General features: G+C 37.8%; 1 protein-coding gene across 3 annotated transcripts in view; it reads right to left on the reverse strand.

Annotated features, from left to right (window-relative positions):
- Positions 1-1,225: 1,225 nt before the first annotated feature.
- Positions 1,226-17,831, reverse strand: part of LOC127574663 (copine-3-like) — a 50,246-nt gene continuing 33,640 nt past the window's right edge. For all 3 annotated transcript variants that reach the window (XM_052023884.1, XM_052023885.1, XM_052023886.1), the window contains exons 11-16: positions 13,588-13,721; positions 12,323-12,377; positions 12,186-12,237; positions 8,988-9,121; positions 4,012-4,248; positions 1,226-2,573 (exon numbers count right to left, since the gene is read on the reverse strand). In XM_052023884.1, coding sequence (XP_051879844.1) covers positions 2,412-2,573; positions 4,012-4,248; positions 8,988-9,121; positions 12,186-12,237; positions 12,323-12,377; positions 13,588-13,721 — 774 coding nt within the window. In that variant the 3' untranslated portion in view covers positions 1,226-2,411. The remainder of the gene's footprint in view (positions 2,574-4,011; positions 4,249-8,987; positions 9,122-12,185; positions 12,238-12,322; positions 12,378-13,587; positions 13,722-17,831) is intronic.

Consider the following 17,831-nt stretch of genomic DNA (forward strand, 5'->3'; position numbering starts at 1 on the left):
GTAAAAATAATTATTTCCGGTACTATCCTTGCAGAATATATATATTAATTTTACCAATTAGTCAAATAATAGGTTGCAATGCACTTTACGTTTTTGAAACACTAGGTTTTTAAAAACCACTAATTGATTTTAATTATAACATGCACAGAAACTGTATTCTATTTGCCCTTTTCTGCTTTTTATGTCAACAATATGGAGTAATGTGCAGATGGAATTAGAGGAGAAATGTAGACATCTCTATAGTGTCTGGTTACCTTTTTTTCTAAAAACAAAATATTTTTCAGAATCCAGATGTAATGACAAGGCCAACATTTATTGCCCATCCAAAAATGCCCTTGAACTGAGTGGTTTGCAAATCCATTTCATTTTTATTTAAGAATAAAACACATGGGGTAGATTTGGAGTCACATTCAGCCAAACCAGATAAGGTCAACAGATTTCCAGATGGTTTTTAATGACAGTTTTTGCAGTCATGATTACCAAGCTAAATGATTCTTCCCCCTCTTCCTCCCATCCTCCAAATCCTAGATTAGTAGATAAATTTAAATTCCACAGGTGCTATTGCTGGATTTGAATTAGGGACTCTGGTTTGTTAGTCCAAGCTGCTAATTACTATTTTGGTTATTTAACGACTGCAGTCACCCCCATAGTTGGTTGTGAAATGATAGAACTTAATATTGGGCATGTAGAGGGAAAGGACATATATTATGATTACACTTTTAGAAAAAAAAACTACATATCGATAACTAGCAAAGTTTTTGATTGGTCCTATTTTACTCAATGCCAATAGATCAAGAGTCAACTAGTGTAGGGAATGCAGAAAAACAAATTTTTGGGTGACTGGAAAAGCTAAGTAGATCTTCTACCTTTCTCCATTCGCCTTTGAAATAAAGTATTGTAAGGCATGTTTGGTGTAATTGCAGTACATTATTTATTTTTGTCATTTGATTGCTTGAAGCAAAAACTGGTGTCATTAAAATATGTTTTCATGAACAATGTTAAAAATGCATTTTTGCCAAGTTGTTTGATTTTTTAAAAAAAATACAAAATGTGGCCAGAGACATCAATTACCAGTTGGTACTTAAAACTGGATACGGAAATAAAAATCCAGATGCATCTAAAGCAAATCAGGTAATTGGATTCCTTTTATTTTCCAGCCAATATTAACTCTGTATGTTGAACAAAAAGATATTAACAAGATATCTCCAAAATAAAGATGGAAATGTTTAAAAGGCAAGCCTTTTATGCTTTCTTTATTGCAGAAAGAGCTATAACAAAATGCATCGTTTACAGATTCTCATGAACAATTCTTTTCCTGAAATAATCCTAGACGATTTTGGCAAAGTATTTAATGTTTTTCATTCCATATACTGCACAATGCTAAAATCACACAATACAAATCATTTTCATTTCATTGTTACATGCCAATATTTGTAGTGAATGTTAGTCAAAAATTAAAACAATGCAAGAACACAATATAGAACAAAAGTAAATCTACAAAGTTGAAAAAACAAATTCTTGTTGCTTAATTCAATCTAAATATTGGTTCAAAATAGTTCATCAAGTTAACAACATCAAGAATTTGTTTTTAAATTCAGAATATTTAGTACTGGAGAATCATACAGGCATGCCCAGATGAGCAAATCAACAGAAATCTACTGTGTAATGAAAAGTAATTGGAGTGCAAGGTTTTAAGAATCAACTCCTCACTGGAGCAGCTGACTGTATGTGCAAGCACAAAATGGCAGTAATCAACTCATGTAATTTATACTATAGATCAAATTGTTAGAGCAACCCAGATATTATGTGAAACCAGCATGGAAAGTTATTTTTGAATTTCCTTCTAATGCCTTTCTTTAAGAAAAGATTATATCAATGTTGTCTACAGTTACACTAAGGTGAAAGTAAGCCTGCTGGAAACAAAGTGGCTGACATAATCAGTACAGTAAATCAGCGATGTTACTCACATGACTGTACCAGTAACTTGCTTATATTGCTGATCAAAACTAACAGCCCATCAGTAACTCATACAACTGGCCATTTTTCAGTTTTAAATATTTTCGAAGTATTAGTTCTTAAGACCTAATCAGCCAAACTGGACTGCTTCCAAATTCACATTGTGTTGTCATCACAAGTAGGAATACCAATTGAGTGCTTGTTCTTTAACTTAGAAATGCTCAGGCTAATAGAGGCCAAATAGCCGATACAATCCTATACAACACAAACAGCAACAACATTGCTTAATTCAACCCTCTTTATTGATCTTGTGCACAGAAAGATACACACCCATGACTTGCCTCACCAGACCAAATTAATAGAGCAACTTACTTCGGAAAAATATCCAAAATGGAAAATAATTCTTTGTTATACAGAAGAAAAACAACTTGTTAACTTTTGACTTTCCCCATCAGCTAGAAATCCAGCAAATCTTCTGGTTTCAGCTCACTTTCCAGCTTTTGTTCATTTAGCACCTTTTGCTCATTTTGAGGATGGAGCTTGCGCATGTTAAAGTAGCGTGTCACTTGTTGAGGCACTTCAGCCAGTACACTTTGTGCTAGAGCTTCTTTGGCAGCCTATGGAAAAGATAAAAAGGAAAACTTCTAACTTTTAAAAGTGCACAGTGGTAAACAGATCTGATGTTGCCTTACAAACAAGTGATTAATTTTAACTAAACCCATTTTTATTTCTGTGTACATACAAGTGCTGGGTTTAACTTGCACCACAATGCTTTTAATCAGAATGCTGTATTTACACTGGAACAACTAGAAAAAGTGTCCACCTATTTAAGAAATAACTTAGCATCCATTGTATCTGGATTACATTTGTTACGGATTAGGTTACTATTGGTGAGTGTCCCTTTAAGACGTAGCACAGTATTGTGTGTGTGTGTGTGTGTGTGTGTGTGTGTGTGTGTGTGTGTGTGTGGGGCGTGATTACGACAATAGGAGATAAGGACGTGATGACGTTTTTTGGAGTGGTCAGTCAGAGAGAGAGTGCGAGAGCGCTGCCTGCTGGTCTCTGTATCGATGGATGAAAAACAATAACTGTGTCTGTCACTACAATCCATGTATGGATTTTTGGAATAATCCAGTGGAGTCCACTTTGTCGTTAACCTGTAGAAGGAAACAGGTATTTGTGTGGACGGCCACGTCTCAAATGCCTTTTGGGGTGGCAGATACTTCGGAACAAAGGAATGGAGATCATCAGTGATTGAGGTGTTGTATGGGTTCCATCGTGGAACATTTGGATTTCGTAATGACTCTATTTTCTCTCTACATTTCCTCTTCAGTCAACGGTGGTTTTGAAGAACCCTTTGCTCACGTTTCACCTTACGGCTTGCTGAACTGAACTTTGAGAACCATTCCTAGACTTGGAGTTTGGGAATTTGCCACACACACACACTTCGAGTTTAGTTTTTGGGGTTAATGTTTAAGACCTAATATTTTTACTTCTAACATTTTTACTTTTATTTTTCTTATTATCATAAGTAGTTATTAATAAAATAGTTTTTAACACTTATACATGACTCGGTGTTTCTCGTTGCTGGTAAGTAACACATTATTGTGGAACATTTCTTGTACTCTACTGCATTGAAATTTGTCTTTGATCTCAAACATAGCCGGTCAAACAAAATTCAATCATTTTGCTTTGTCTACAGTAATGCAAATAAAAAAAACTCTTACTTGTTTTACATTTTTATAGAGATAGACAAATAAGGAAGAGTGCAGGGTGACTGTCATACAAGTACCATATTACTGAAAAACCACGCAAGACTTGTTTTTAGGACATAAATCAAATGAGAGTTGTATTGCACATTAAATGTCTCTTTGATCAAGATGTGTGCAACTTGAAAGGATTGTATTTTATCTGCATTGACAAATTATTTTAAAAAAAGACTTGCTATGTGTAGTGGGCCAAATATTTAAGTTATTTCTCTCCCACAAACCTCTTTGGCTCATTAAAATGAAATGGACCTCAAAATTTTAATACCAGCATACAGACATTACTCACATTCTGGAATTTCCTGTATGGTACAAATTGGACAATATCTCTGATAGCTGCTTCTCCAGTGGGTGATCTCAGAACTCCATTATCACCATCCAGAAACTCCATGGCACTAAAATCTGCCCCACCAACACCAACAATGATAATAGATATTGGCAGCTTAGAAGCATTCACAATGGCATGTCTTGTTTCATCTAAATCTGTTATCACTCCGTCTGTAATGATCAGCAAGATGTAATATTGCTGTTAAAAACAAAAAAATTCCACAAATTATACAAAGGTAAATTATGCTAGATAGGGTCACCTTAGTATTATATTTAAATATCACACATGATCTTGTAAAACAAAACAAAAGCACACTGAGACACTCTGACGTCACAAATTAATTCTCCTCTGGTTAGGTAGTCCTACTAGAAGTGATGTAGCAGGAATAATTTATTGCTCAAGTCTGGGCAGAAACATTAAAATGATGTTAAAGATGGAATAGTGTCACCTGTACTTTGGAAATGCTTTCCACCGAAATGGTAGTGTTTCTTAAATCTATCACCAAAACAAATGGTGGGATAAGCACCACACATCACCTTGTTGTGCTTAATGGCAACCCATTCATGATGTCTATCCTGAAACATGATAGAACATCAAAAATGTCCCCTAGTCAAATCCATGAAATCACACATCATCAGCAAAAGAAAGTCATGATAGTACACCAGCATCACAGCATTCTCCAACTAAATTCCAACTGTCCTCAAGAATCCAGTATTCAAACATTCTAAGGCAATACATTCTACTTTGCATCATATAATTTGCCTACAAGAAATGACATGATGAATATCAATGTGAAATAAGATGTAGTTACATCTGGAGTGAACCAATGACAGAAAAATCATTTAACTTGTTTATTTTAACAATCTCTTATATTTGTGGTTTCAAGTCAGTTCATCCAAATAAAAATGCTAAATTATATCTTACTGCACCATTATAAATTGTAATCAATAATTTATTATACTTTATCCACATGCAAACATAACTGAAATACATCCACAATATTGTGAATTACATCCAGGAGAAAACACCAACTCTACACAGTTCATTTCAACATGGACATTTACATGACAGATGGAGACCTTTGCCCATGTCCACGCCAGCCAAAAACACAGCTATTGAGGTTAATCCTGCTTCCCAGATCTTGGCCATAGTCTTGTAGATTCACAAGATCACAAGACAAAGGAGCAGAAGTAGGCCGTTTGGCCTATCGAGTCTGCTGCTACCCCACCACGAGCTAAACTATTCCCATCTAGCCCCAATTTCCAGCCTTTTCCCCCATATCCCTTGATACCTTGACTAATTAGATAGCTATTAATCTCCTCCTTAAACACCCCCAATGATCGGGCCTCTACAGTTGTATGTAGCAACGAATTCCACAAATCCACAACCCTCTGGCTAAACAAATTTCTTTTCATTTCTGTTCTAAATGGGTACCCTCTAATTCTAAGACTGTGCCCTCTAGTCCTGGACTCACTCACCAAGGGAAACAGCTTAACCACATCTACTCTGTCCAGTCCTTTCAACATTCTAAATGTTTCTGTGAGGTCCCCTCTCATTCTTCTGTACTCCAGTGAGTACAGTCCAAGAGTTGACAAATGCTCATCGTATGTTAGCCCTTTCATTCTGGGAATCATCCTCTTAAATCTTTTCTGAACCCTCTCCAACATCAGTACATCCTTCCTAAGATAAGGGGCCCAAAACTGCACACAGTATTCCAAATGAGGTCTCACCAGTTCCCCATAGAGCCTCATCAACACTTCCTTACTTTTATAAGTTATACCTCTCGAAATGAATGCCAACATAGCTTTCGCATTTCTTACCGCCAATCCAACCTGGTGGTTAACCTTTAGGGTATCCTGCACGAGGACCTCCAAGTCCTTTTGCACTTCTGTACTTTGAATTTTCTCCCCATCTGAATAATAATCTGCCCGCTTATTTCTTCTTCCAAAGTGTACAACTGCACATTTCTCAACATTGAATCTCATCTGCCATTTCTTTGCCCATGCTCCTAAACTATCTAAGTCTCTCTACAACCTTTGTTTCTTCAGTACTCCCTACTCCTCCACCTATCTTGGTGTCATCTGCAAACTTAGCCACAAAACCATTTACACCATAATCTAAATCATCGATATACAGTGTAAAAAGAAACAGCCCCAACACTGACGCCTGCGGAACACCACTGGTAACTGGCAGCCAACCAGAACTGTAACCCTTTATTCCCACCCTTTGCTTTCTGCCTATCAGCAAATGCTCCACCCATTCTAATATCCTTCCTGTAATTCCATGAGCTCTCATCTTATTTAACAGCTTCTTGTGCGGCACCTTGTCAAAGGTCTTTTGAAAATCCAAATACACAGCATTCACAGCCTCTCCCTTATCCACCCTACTTGAGATTTCCTCAAAAAACTCCAATAGGTTGGTCAGGCAGGATCGTCCCTTCATGAAACCATGCTGGCTTGGACCTATCTTGTCATGCACCTCTAGGTATTCCATAACCTCGGCCTTGAGGATCAACTCCAATAATTTTCCAACCATTGATGTCAGACTAACAGGTCTATAATTTCCTTTATGCTGCCTCCCACCTTTCTTATACAGCAGAACTACATTTGCGACCTTCCAGTCCTCCAGAACCATGCCAGAGTCTGTTGATGCCTGGAAAATTATCACTAATGCCTCCACAGTCTCTAAAGCCACTTCCTTCAGAACCCGAGGGTGCACTTCATCCAATCCGGGAGACTTACTGTATCTGTTCTTAGTCCATTTAGATTATAGAACATAGAACAATTACAGCACAATTCAGGCCCTTCAGCCCACAAAGCTGTGCCGAACATGTCCCTACCCTAGAAATTACTAGGCTTACCCACAGTCCTCTATTTTACTTAGCTCCATGTACCGATCTAACAGTCTCTCAAAAGACCCTATCATATCAGCCTCCACCACCATTTCCGGCAGCCCATTCCACGCACTCACCACTCTCTGAGTAAAAAACTTACCCCTGACATCTCCTCTGGTCATCCAAGTACTTTAAGAAGTCTGGTGAGAGTTTATGGATCCACACCCTGACAGTAGGTTCCAGACACCTATTGTTCACTGATGAAAACACTTTCCTCAACTTTCTCTCATCCCATGATGAAGCTTAACTCTGTCCCATTATATTTTCTGCCCTCAAGAGGAAAGCAAAGAAAAAGGTCTTTCGTGCTCACCCTGTCTACATCTTTCGGTTTTATACACCTCAATTAAATCTTTGTCCCAAGAGAAATTACTAATACCACCTAGTCCATCTCTCTTCAAAACTATACTAATTCTTCAGCCAGGAAATACACTCAAACCTCTTTTGTACACTCTCCGGTACTATATATTTTTTCTGTAGGGTGGTGACTAGAACTGGATGCAGGATTTGGCTCTAAGAAGATCAGATGGTTTAAATTTATTGTCTCTATCAAACAAGACCAACAAGCTCTAATGCCCTTCAGCAACATTTTATGTACAAGACTTTTCCGAGATTGCATATACCTCTAAAGTTGTTCAACACTGAGCTGGTGTTCAAAATTGTTTAAGGTACTGTGGCCATGATCTGAATAAGATCTTGTACAAGTTTAACAATGACCAACTCCAGTAATGATGACAGCAGAATGCCAACAGCAATGCTCCATTAACCAAGTGCAAATGTCATAATTTTCATACATGCTTCATTTAATGTGAAAATCCCAAAGTAGCTATCAGTCATTACACACACATCAACAGGCTATTCTTTTTCCAAATTTCTCCATTACAATTAAGGGAAATCACTTGAACTGACGTGAATTTCAGCACCCCCCCCAACACACACACAGTTAGTCCCACATAATACCCCAAAACATTTTGTTACACAAGGTCAGCATTCATCCAAGTACTTTTTTCAGAAGTCTGGTGAGAGTTTATGGATCCACACCCTGACAGTAGGTTCCAGACACCTACTGTTCAACTTCCTCTAATCCTGGGAATTTTAGATGTAAATGCTATTTACATTTCTCTTCACCTGCAATCACATGTAAGATTTCAGCCTAGGTACAATATTCAAGGATAATTAAAAAATGTTTTTTTTTTATTTTCTTGCATAGTTTATGTGAGAATATCCAAGTGTGATTGCCTGCTCAGCTAGCTTGATGACATTAAAACCATTGAGCCAGGGACCCCTTTGAACTCTTCACCTGACAGAAGCATGAAGTGGAAAAGAAAAAGTAACTAAAAGATAGTTAGAATCTCTGTCGGGATCTTTGAGGTGAGTGGCAAGTATTGTTGCTTCATCGGCATTAGCAAATTCTGAGGTTTTCTCTTTGCTGTTACATGCTGTGTTGCTAAATATAGATTCACATTAGTTTATTGTCATATACACCAGGGTGCAAATGAAATTCCTTGCATGAAATTCACAGAGTAAACAGTATATATGGTAAATACAACAATAAATACAATGATGAGCACAAAACAGAAGAAAGATGCAGAGATTGTAGTGCAAAAACAGAGGGGTAGAATTAAAGAGTACAGGAAATTGGCAGCACCACCAGGAAGAGGGCGTGAAAGAGGTGATTGGTTCAGAAGTCTGATAGCAGTGGGCTACATACAAAACGTGGATCACATGCAGGCACAAGGAATTAGTTTAATTTGACATCTTGCTCGGCCCAGACATCATGGGCCGAAAGGCCTATTCCTGTACTGTACTGTTCTATGTTCACCAAAGTTGTAGAGAAAAATAATACCTTCTTGCTGGTGTATTATAAAATTCTAAACATCTGTAAATACACAAAGGATTCTTCTTGCAGCTAAAAACCCTGGATATGCAAATATGCCAAAGAACTAACTAACTCATCTTGTCCTCATTCCCATACCACCCTCAGGTATCTTCCTGCATTTTCAGTTTTCCTGCAATTTCTGATATCTGTAATTTTTCTCAAACTCACCGATGCAGTTGGCTGTTGTGCTGCTGCAGCTGCAAATTTTGCTACATGGTTTATAATGGGGGAAAAGTTTGTTGGTCCGTATAGTCTGACTTGAGGAAGGCAGTTGCGGTAGGCATCCACAATTCCTTGTACTCCTAACATATAAATTGGAGAAAGATAGTTATTGATGACAGCCTAGCATAGTTACATTTTTAAACTTTAGACATTTCGCTTGTATTCATTACGTAAAAGCTGCCTCTATAGCCGAGTCAGTATTCTCCATAACCATCATTTCTATTAATGATGTGCAAAGTAAGTTTTGAATAGGGACATTAATAACCAAATCAGATTATTTTGACACAAATTTGTGCTATAGTGCTCTCCTAAAAGACATTGCAAGTTGCAAAATGTTACATATTTAATATGATTATATATTTTATGAAGGCTGTATATAGAAAGTTCAAGCCAAAATCAATGTGCTCTCATAGTATATTTTAACAGGAAACCTAATAATTGTAGTATATGCAGTGTGCACATACAAAGCTAAAGAAGTGCATTATGCCTCGTGGTTTCTGAGTATCAGCATATGATAGATTTTTCACCCCAAGTATTTCAGATTGGCTTTGTTTGATTCGCGAAAAGATCTGAAGAAATTGAGTCCAGGTTGATGCCTCTTATCCAATGATAGAACATGAGGCCAGAAGGTTGAGGATTCATGCCCCAAACCAAGAATCTATACACAATCTCAGAAGACACTTCAACTCAGTACTAAAGGTGGTGCTGGACAGATTGTGCTAAAGTGCTTAAGAGAGACATGAAGCTGTGATATATACAGCCAAAATTAGTGACGAAACAGAAAAAAAAGAGCTAATGGATATAGGCTGCTTAGGTGATTTACATAGTGAATACAAACCACCACAGACTAGTTGCATTGAATACAGTTTGTATGTGCTGTTTATCCAAGTAATGCTAATTTACATTTATAAAATAGAATGTATTGAAGCAATACAACTCATGAGCAAGTTGGGGATTAAAGTTTACCATGCTCTCACACACAGATGGCAATTCTGATTACAAAAATATAACTTCTGTTAGAATGCTACACAAGTCTGCAGAGCAGGTACAAATCTTAAAAATTAATGCTACAGGATTACCACATTCCCCCATCTGTCAAAAGTCAAGAAAAAAAAAAGTAACAGTTTAGAAAACAGAAAAGGAAATGTTCTGGAAGCAATTTCTCTTCTCCAGAAGTGTTCTTCTTTTACACTCACATTTTTCACTGTGGATTGTGACTGCCTTTACTTTCTTAGGAGGTTAAAGAGATTCGGTTTGTCATCGAACACTCTAACAAACTTCTTCCGATGTACTGTTGAAAATATCCTGACTGGCTGCATCATGGTCTGGTATGGCAATTTGAATGCACAAGAATGCAAGAAGCTGCAGAGTAGTGGACTCTGCCCTATACATCATGGGCACATTCCTCCCCACCATCAGTAGTATCTACAGGAGACAATGCCTCAGGAAGGCCACATTCAAAGATCCCCACCATCCGGGCCATGCCATCTTCTCACAGCTACCATCAGGCAGGAAGTACAGAAGCCATACCACCAGGTTCAAGAACAGCTACTTCCCTTCAACCATTCAAACAAACATGAAATGTCTGAATTTGCAGATTTCCTCCCCTACTTAGCGAAGAGGTTCCATGCCACACATCCAGACACATCCTTCAACTGAAACTTGTGTTAAAACACCAAGGAAACTGATTGCATGGGCAACTTCTTCACTCTCAAAAATGCATGTACCCTTATTGCTTATGGGTTGTCATCATTTTTCTGTATTGTAGCATTTCAATTTTTAATTAATAGCAGTACAGACAATCATCTGAATATTTAATGTCACCCAGTGATCTATTTTGCAGCCAAGAAAATATACTGAACTAAAAACAAAGCAACTAAAAATATCAAGTTATTTTAAATAATAATTCATCTTTTTTAGTTTAGTGGTGGCAGGGGAAAATAATTAATTTCTCAAGTAGTTCTGAAGTCAATATCTTTGCATGTTACTTTCTAACTTAAAAACAACTTTTGGCATACAATTCTGTCTGATCAATTTTCCTCTACTTCCCAACTTAAAATGCCCAAATTAATGATACATTGCTAGCGTTCCTAAAAATAGGTCAATATCACAATTTTCTGTCACATGAATCCTTCCCTATACCCCAGCAACCACCTCCCCCCCACCATTGAATCTCATTCTCATGTTATAAGTGGAGATGCATTCCTATGAGAAGTTTTTCTCTCAATAGTAATGCCCCCACAGGTGCATGATCTACATCAAGGGAATCCTGATTGTATTGTAGGCAGAGAGAAAGGGCTGTTGTTTTAATTAATTATTGTTTGATAAAGTATCATTGTACAGGTATCAATAGAAGAGGCTGCCTTGTTAGTTTCCAAAGTAAATCTCTTAAATGGTCCCCCACAACAAACCAGCAGCATTCATAGTGAAAGGCCATTTGTTGTCCTTGGTAAACTAGTTCCGTTCTCTATATACATTTTGTGTTTATTTATTTTTCACCCAAATCCCACAAGAGTGAATTTTTATTTCACATCTCAAAGTTTTGGGAGCAATTTGAGAATTCCATAACTGAGAATTTCCATTACCCGAACTGCCACAATGTGGGTATACATTGTATTTATAAGATGTTTTGGAATAGATTTTCAGTTATTGTACCAATGTGTGTCGTTGAGAGGATTTAAGTTTTCCTAGAAGCAGAAATTTAATGCTGAAGAATATAACTTATACCATAAACTTGGCTCTTAAAAGTTTCAAACTTTAATTTTTTTTTTGTTTACTTTTAAATGCAGTAGGGTCACCCTGTTTTTCTTTGACTGTATTGAGGTTTCAGAAAATACTGTTAATCCAAAAAAGTTGCCAAAAAAAAACATGCTCTATAAAAAATCCAGTTTACTTTTTATAGTATTATAGAAATAATAAAAATAATACCTCCAGTAATAGAGTTAGGACTAACAGCTTGTCAGTTCAGCAAACTCCTGGCTAAGTAAAAAATAGAATGAAGATTGACATTGCAACTCACCAGTACAAGACAAAAATATGTAAATATGCTAAAATAGGATCAATGTTATAACAATATATTTTCACCATTCCTAAAATCCATCATTACTTTTAACCCAGTGTCATACAATTCATAGAATTCCATACCTGCACAGTAAGGGTTCGCAGGGTTGAAGTTAATTGGAAATTCATGTGATACCTAAAAGGAAAAAATATACTTCAATGTGATTTGAATAACAATTTCAAATAAAATAGTTAATAACATACAAATGATCTACATTTACCTGCCAGTTAGGGGGTATCTGTGCACCAAATCCTAACACTGGGAACATCTTGTCCCTGTAATGAAATATTTGGCATCATGTGAATCAAACATACACATTTCATTTGTCAAGATCCACAGAAAATCTCATCATATTCTAAAATCCAATTTGCTCACACATCAGTATCTTCATCCTGTAAATACATTCTGTAATAGCACACACATTCCTTTTCAAATAATGACAGAAATAATATAGACTTATTGAAAATAAATGATCTCAATGTTGCTGTGGTAAGTGGAGAGATCTCAATTGAACTGTTTGCATTCACCAGCTTAAATATCAGCAGGTCTCGGACCACTACGCATGAGCATTTAACCTTCAATATGTCCCACTGCCAAACTCCCCAAGGATTCCCATTGAACAGGACCTTACAAAAAGCTGAGATTTTACAGAGTAAAACAAGATCTGGAACAGGATCTGCAAGCCTATTTATTTCAATCTAGATTGTCTGGCTTCAGGAAGTGAGGCAAAACATTTTTTTAAGAAAAGGTTATTGATACTATGCTTAATGATCTTAGTTGATTTAAATAGTCACCCTAGAAATAAATTTAAATTTTGTTTCATTTACAGTGCAATTTAAATGTCAGAAACTTTCACAAATATAAAATCCCTGTCATTTTGAAGGCAGGCAAAGCTAAGGAGTGGGGGAGAGAAAGTGTGGGGGGGAAGGGGGTGCTTTGTTATCTGTTAAATGAACTTAAGGAGTTCAAGGCAGGGATGTTCCATTGTGTTGTACGAGGTCCAACTGCTGCTCAGGGCCTTGTACCTGAACTCAGATATCTTAGACCTGGTAGATAACTCCTCCTCATCTAGATGTAACAAATTTGAGATAGCAGCTATTGTAGATGGTGAACCTGGGTTAGCAAATTGTAGAAGTTATTCTATTTATAGTAAAAAAAATATGGTTATAAAAATACTATGCATTGCTCATAAGAAATTATCTGTGATACAGGTCATCTGATCTCCCATACCAAAGATCAATTACAAATTGAGTTGGTAAGGGATTGTGGGGGGGAGGGGAGGGGTGCAGCAGAGGAAGGGCAAGAGATAGACTTTTGCCCAATACAAAACAACTTAACTAGTAACTAAGAATTGTAAACAAGAGCTAAGTGATAGCATAGTCTATGTATTATTTTGTTAATGATTAGATAAATTCCTTCGGTATTTGTAACATCCCATTTTATAACAGTAATACAACTGGCAATAAAAAAAAAGGAATACTTTACGTGTCATAGTCCTGAACGACCATTCCAACAGACCAAATTGCCATCAGATATTCATTATATCCACCAGGACTTATATAATGTAGAGAATCAGGTGAGCGAGGATCACCATTGGAGCCTGTGAAATCGATGCCAACCTTGGAATGAAGAAATATGGAAGCATTGATGTGAACATGATTTGTTGCATTTCCAGCACTTTCTGTTATTTGAAAATAATAGAGGGACCTACACTGGATCTCTTCCTGGAGAATGAGGTAAAACAAGTGGCAGAAGTGTCTGTCAGTGAGCACTTTGGGTCCAGTGACCATAATTATATTAGTTTAAAAGAAAAGTTATGGAGAAGGATACGACCTGTTCACAGGTTAGGGTCGTGAAGTGGGGAATTGCAAATTTTGATGCCATTAGGCAGGATCTTGCAGGGGTTGATTGAGTGAGATTGTCAGCAGGGAAAGGAGTATCTGCCAAGTGGGAGACTTTTAAAAGTGTGATGTCAAGAGTTCAGGGCCTGCACGTTCCTGTTAGGGTGAAGGGCAAGGCTGGCAAGTTTTGGGAACCCTGGTTGACGACAGACATTGAGACTCTTGTTAAGAAAAAGAGGGAGGCATACACTGCACATAAGCAATTGGGAACCAGTGAATCTCTTGATGACTGCAAGAAGTGTAGGAGCACACTTAAGAGAGAAGTTAGGAGGGCGAAGAGGAGCGGGATCAAGCAGGCAAGGTGATATTCTATATGTACATTAAGAGTAAAAGGGTGGTTAGGGAGAGGATAGATCAATGTGGCTGTCTGTGTGTTTGTGGAGCCAAAGGAAATTAGAGATTTTTAATGAATATTTCTCTTCAATTTTTACTGTGGAGAAAACAATGGAGGCCAAGGAATTGAGGGAAATGACTGATAATGTCTTGGACCACATACGGATTAGCAGGAAGTATCAGAGGCCTTAAAGTGCATTAAGGTGGATAAATCCCCAGGGCCTGACCTGGTGCACTCTCAGACCTTGTGGGAAGCTAGAGAAGAAATTGCGGAGGCCTTTTTTACTTTATGTCTGGCCACAGGTGAGGTTCTGGAGGACTAGAATGTGGTACCATTGTTTTAAAAGGGTAGCAAAAACGGGGCAATGAGTCTGACATCGGTGGTGGATAAATTGCTGGAGGGGATTCAGAGTGACAGGATCCACCAACATTTGGAGGACAGGGTCTGATTCAGGACAGTCAGCACAGGTTTGTGCATGGGTAATTGTCTCTGACAAATCTCTTGGAGTTCTTTGAGGAGGTAACCAAGAGGGTAGATAGGGTAGGGTAGTAGTTGTCTACATGGACTTTAGCAAGGCCTTTGACAAGGTCCTTCACGGCAGGCTGGTCTGGAAGGTTAGATCGCATGAGATCTAGGGCGAGAAAGCTGATTGGATTCATAACTAGCTCAACGGTAGAAAGCAGAGGGTGATGGTCAAGGGTTGTTTCCTCAGACTGGAGGCCTGTGTCTAGTGGTGTGCCACAGGGGTCAGCGCTGGACCTTTGTTATTTGTAATTTATATAAACAATTTGGATGTGAATGTACAAGGCACGGCTAGTAAATTTGAGGATGATACTAAAATAGCTGGTGTTGTAGAGAGTGTAGGTTATGTAAAATTACAAGGGAAGCTAGGTATGTGGGCTGAGGATTGGCAAAAGGCTTTCAATCCAGATAAATCTGAGGTATTGCATTTTGGGAGGTCAAATCAGGGTTGGACTTATACAGTGAATGGTAGGACCCTGGGGAGTGTTATGGAACAGAGGGACTTCAGAGTGCAAGTGCATAGTTTGCTGAAAGTGGCATCTCGGGTAGATAGGGTGATGAAGGTGGCATTTGGCATGCTGACCTTTATCAGTCAGAGCACTGAGTGTAGGGGTTGGGAAGTTATGTTGCAGTATACAAGACATTGATAGGGCCTCACTTGGAGAATCGTGTACAGTTTTGGTCACCCTGTTGTAGAAAGGATGTTATTAAATTAGAAAGAGTGCAGAAAAGATTTACCAGGAGGTTATCTGGACTTGGGTGACCTGATGGAGGTATACAAGATTATGAGGGGCATAGACAGGGTGAAAGCACAGTCTTCTTCCCCAGGGAGGGGGCGCTACAAACAAGAGGACATAGGTTTAAGATCAGAGGTGAGAGATTTAAAAGGGACATCAGGGGTAGCTTCTTCATTCAAAATACACACCACCCTTTGCGTGATTTGCCAGAATTAGTGGTTGAGGTGGGCACATTAGTAACATTTAAAAGCCATCTGGATAAGTATATGGATAGGAGAGGTTGAAAGGGCTATGGGCCAAATGCAGGCAGATGAAACTAGCTCGCTGGCAACAGTCAGCATGGATGAGTTGGGCCGAAGGACCTGTTTCCATGCTGTAAGACTCTAATAAATAGAGTTAATGCATGAAATTCTTACATCATTAGGTTCCTTAAAATTTTGCTGAATCTTTGGTGTGGCATCTTATTGAAGTCAAATACACCATATCCATAGTTTCCCCCTCATCTATTCCAATAGTAACCAACTCAAAGGGAAAAAAAAAATTATCAAATATGATTTCTCTTCCATTAATCCATGCTAACTTTGCCCAATCCCATAGTTAATTTCTAACTGATCTGTTACCACTTCCTTAATAATGGATCCCAGTATTTTCCCTTCTGCTTATGTCAGACTAGCTAGTTTTGTGGTTCCCCATTTTCCTTCTCCTTCCTTTGTAAAACAAAAAAAGATGATGGAAGATGGCAAAGAGTCATGCAGTGCAGAAACAGGCCCTTTGACCCACTGTGATTGTGTGGGAACCATTGCAGGTTCCATGAAATCTTGGATAATGATAACTAGTGTATTCACTACTCCATAACAAGCTCATTCAAAATCTTTAGATGCAGATCACCAAGTCCTGAGAATTTACTGATGTGCAATCCCATTAATTTCTTCAATACTACTTCACTTAAAAAAAAATTAATGTTTTTCAGCTCCTCATTCACTCCAGACCCATTATCCTCCCGGAGGCTTTGTCTCTTCTATGAAGACAGACATAAAATGTTTAATATCTTTGCAATTTCCATATTCCCCAATATAACATTTCCTCTCTCAATCTGGAAGAGATCCAATATTAACTTTAACTAATCTTTTTCTTTTTACATATCTATAGAAGCTTTTACACTAGATTATTCTCATTCTACACTCCTCTCCCTTATCAATTTCTTGGCCCTCTTTTGAAAAATTTTGGAAGTTTTCTCAATCCACACGTTTTTAGGAAACTAAGCTTTTATCCCTTTGTTCTAACACATTATTTTACTTCCCTTGATAGCCTCCATGAATCACTTTTGTCAATTGCAAATTTGTACTCTAAAATTGGGAAATATCTGTTTTTATTTATTAATCATTTACACTTTAGCTTTTGCTCGTTTACTGTTAGAACTTTTAGTGCAATTCTTAAATCAACCATAACCAACCCATGCCTCATACCTTCATAGGTTTGTTTTAAGAGTTATACAGCATGGAAACAGGCCCTTCAGCCCAACTCATCCATGCCAACCAAGATGCCCATCTAAGCTAAATGTCTTTTAAATATTGTTATTCTACCTGCCTCAACCATTTTCTTCTCTGGCAACTCATTCCATATAATGCACTACCCACTGTCAAGAAGTTGCCCATCAGGTCCCTTTAAATCTTTTCCCTCTCCTTAAAGCTACGCCCTCTAGTTTTCCCTGCGAAAAAGAATGTGTGCATTCACTCCATCTATGCCCCTCATGATTTTATGCACCTCTAATTTGCTTAGATTCAAGACAGTTTTCATATTGAGCTGTATTTCTTTCAGTGTTATGATCAGTCTTCCCTAAAGGCCCCTTAACTACAAGATCCTTGATTAATCCTTTAGTACTGCACAATATTATATGTAAATTAGCCTTTTCTTTGTGTTCAGTACACCTGCTTACCTAATGATTGAACAGATATTCTATGATGTTGTCTATTTTATAACTTGATTGTACATCAACCAATATCTTCAAATAGATTTCTATCAGAACTGGGGAGTGAGGGAGCTGGCTCACTGTGATGGGCTTCAGTTGAAATGGTCTATGAGGAGAGACCGGAGGGTCGGGCTTGTATTCACTGCAGTTTAAAGTGACATGGCACTTGACTGAAATAAACAAGATTCTGAAAGTGGACGAGGACAGGATGCTTTCACTTGAGGGGGAATCCAGAACCAGGAGTCATTGTTCAAAAAGAGGTTGCC

Source organism: Pristis pectinata, chromosome 9 (assembly GCF_009764475.1).
Source record: "Pristis pectinata isolate sPriPec2 chromosome 9, sPriPec2.1.pri, whole genome shotgun sequence".
NCBI classification, from domain to species: Eukaryota; Metazoa; Chordata; class Chondrichthyes; order Rhinopristiformes; family Pristidae; genus Pristis; species Pristis pectinata.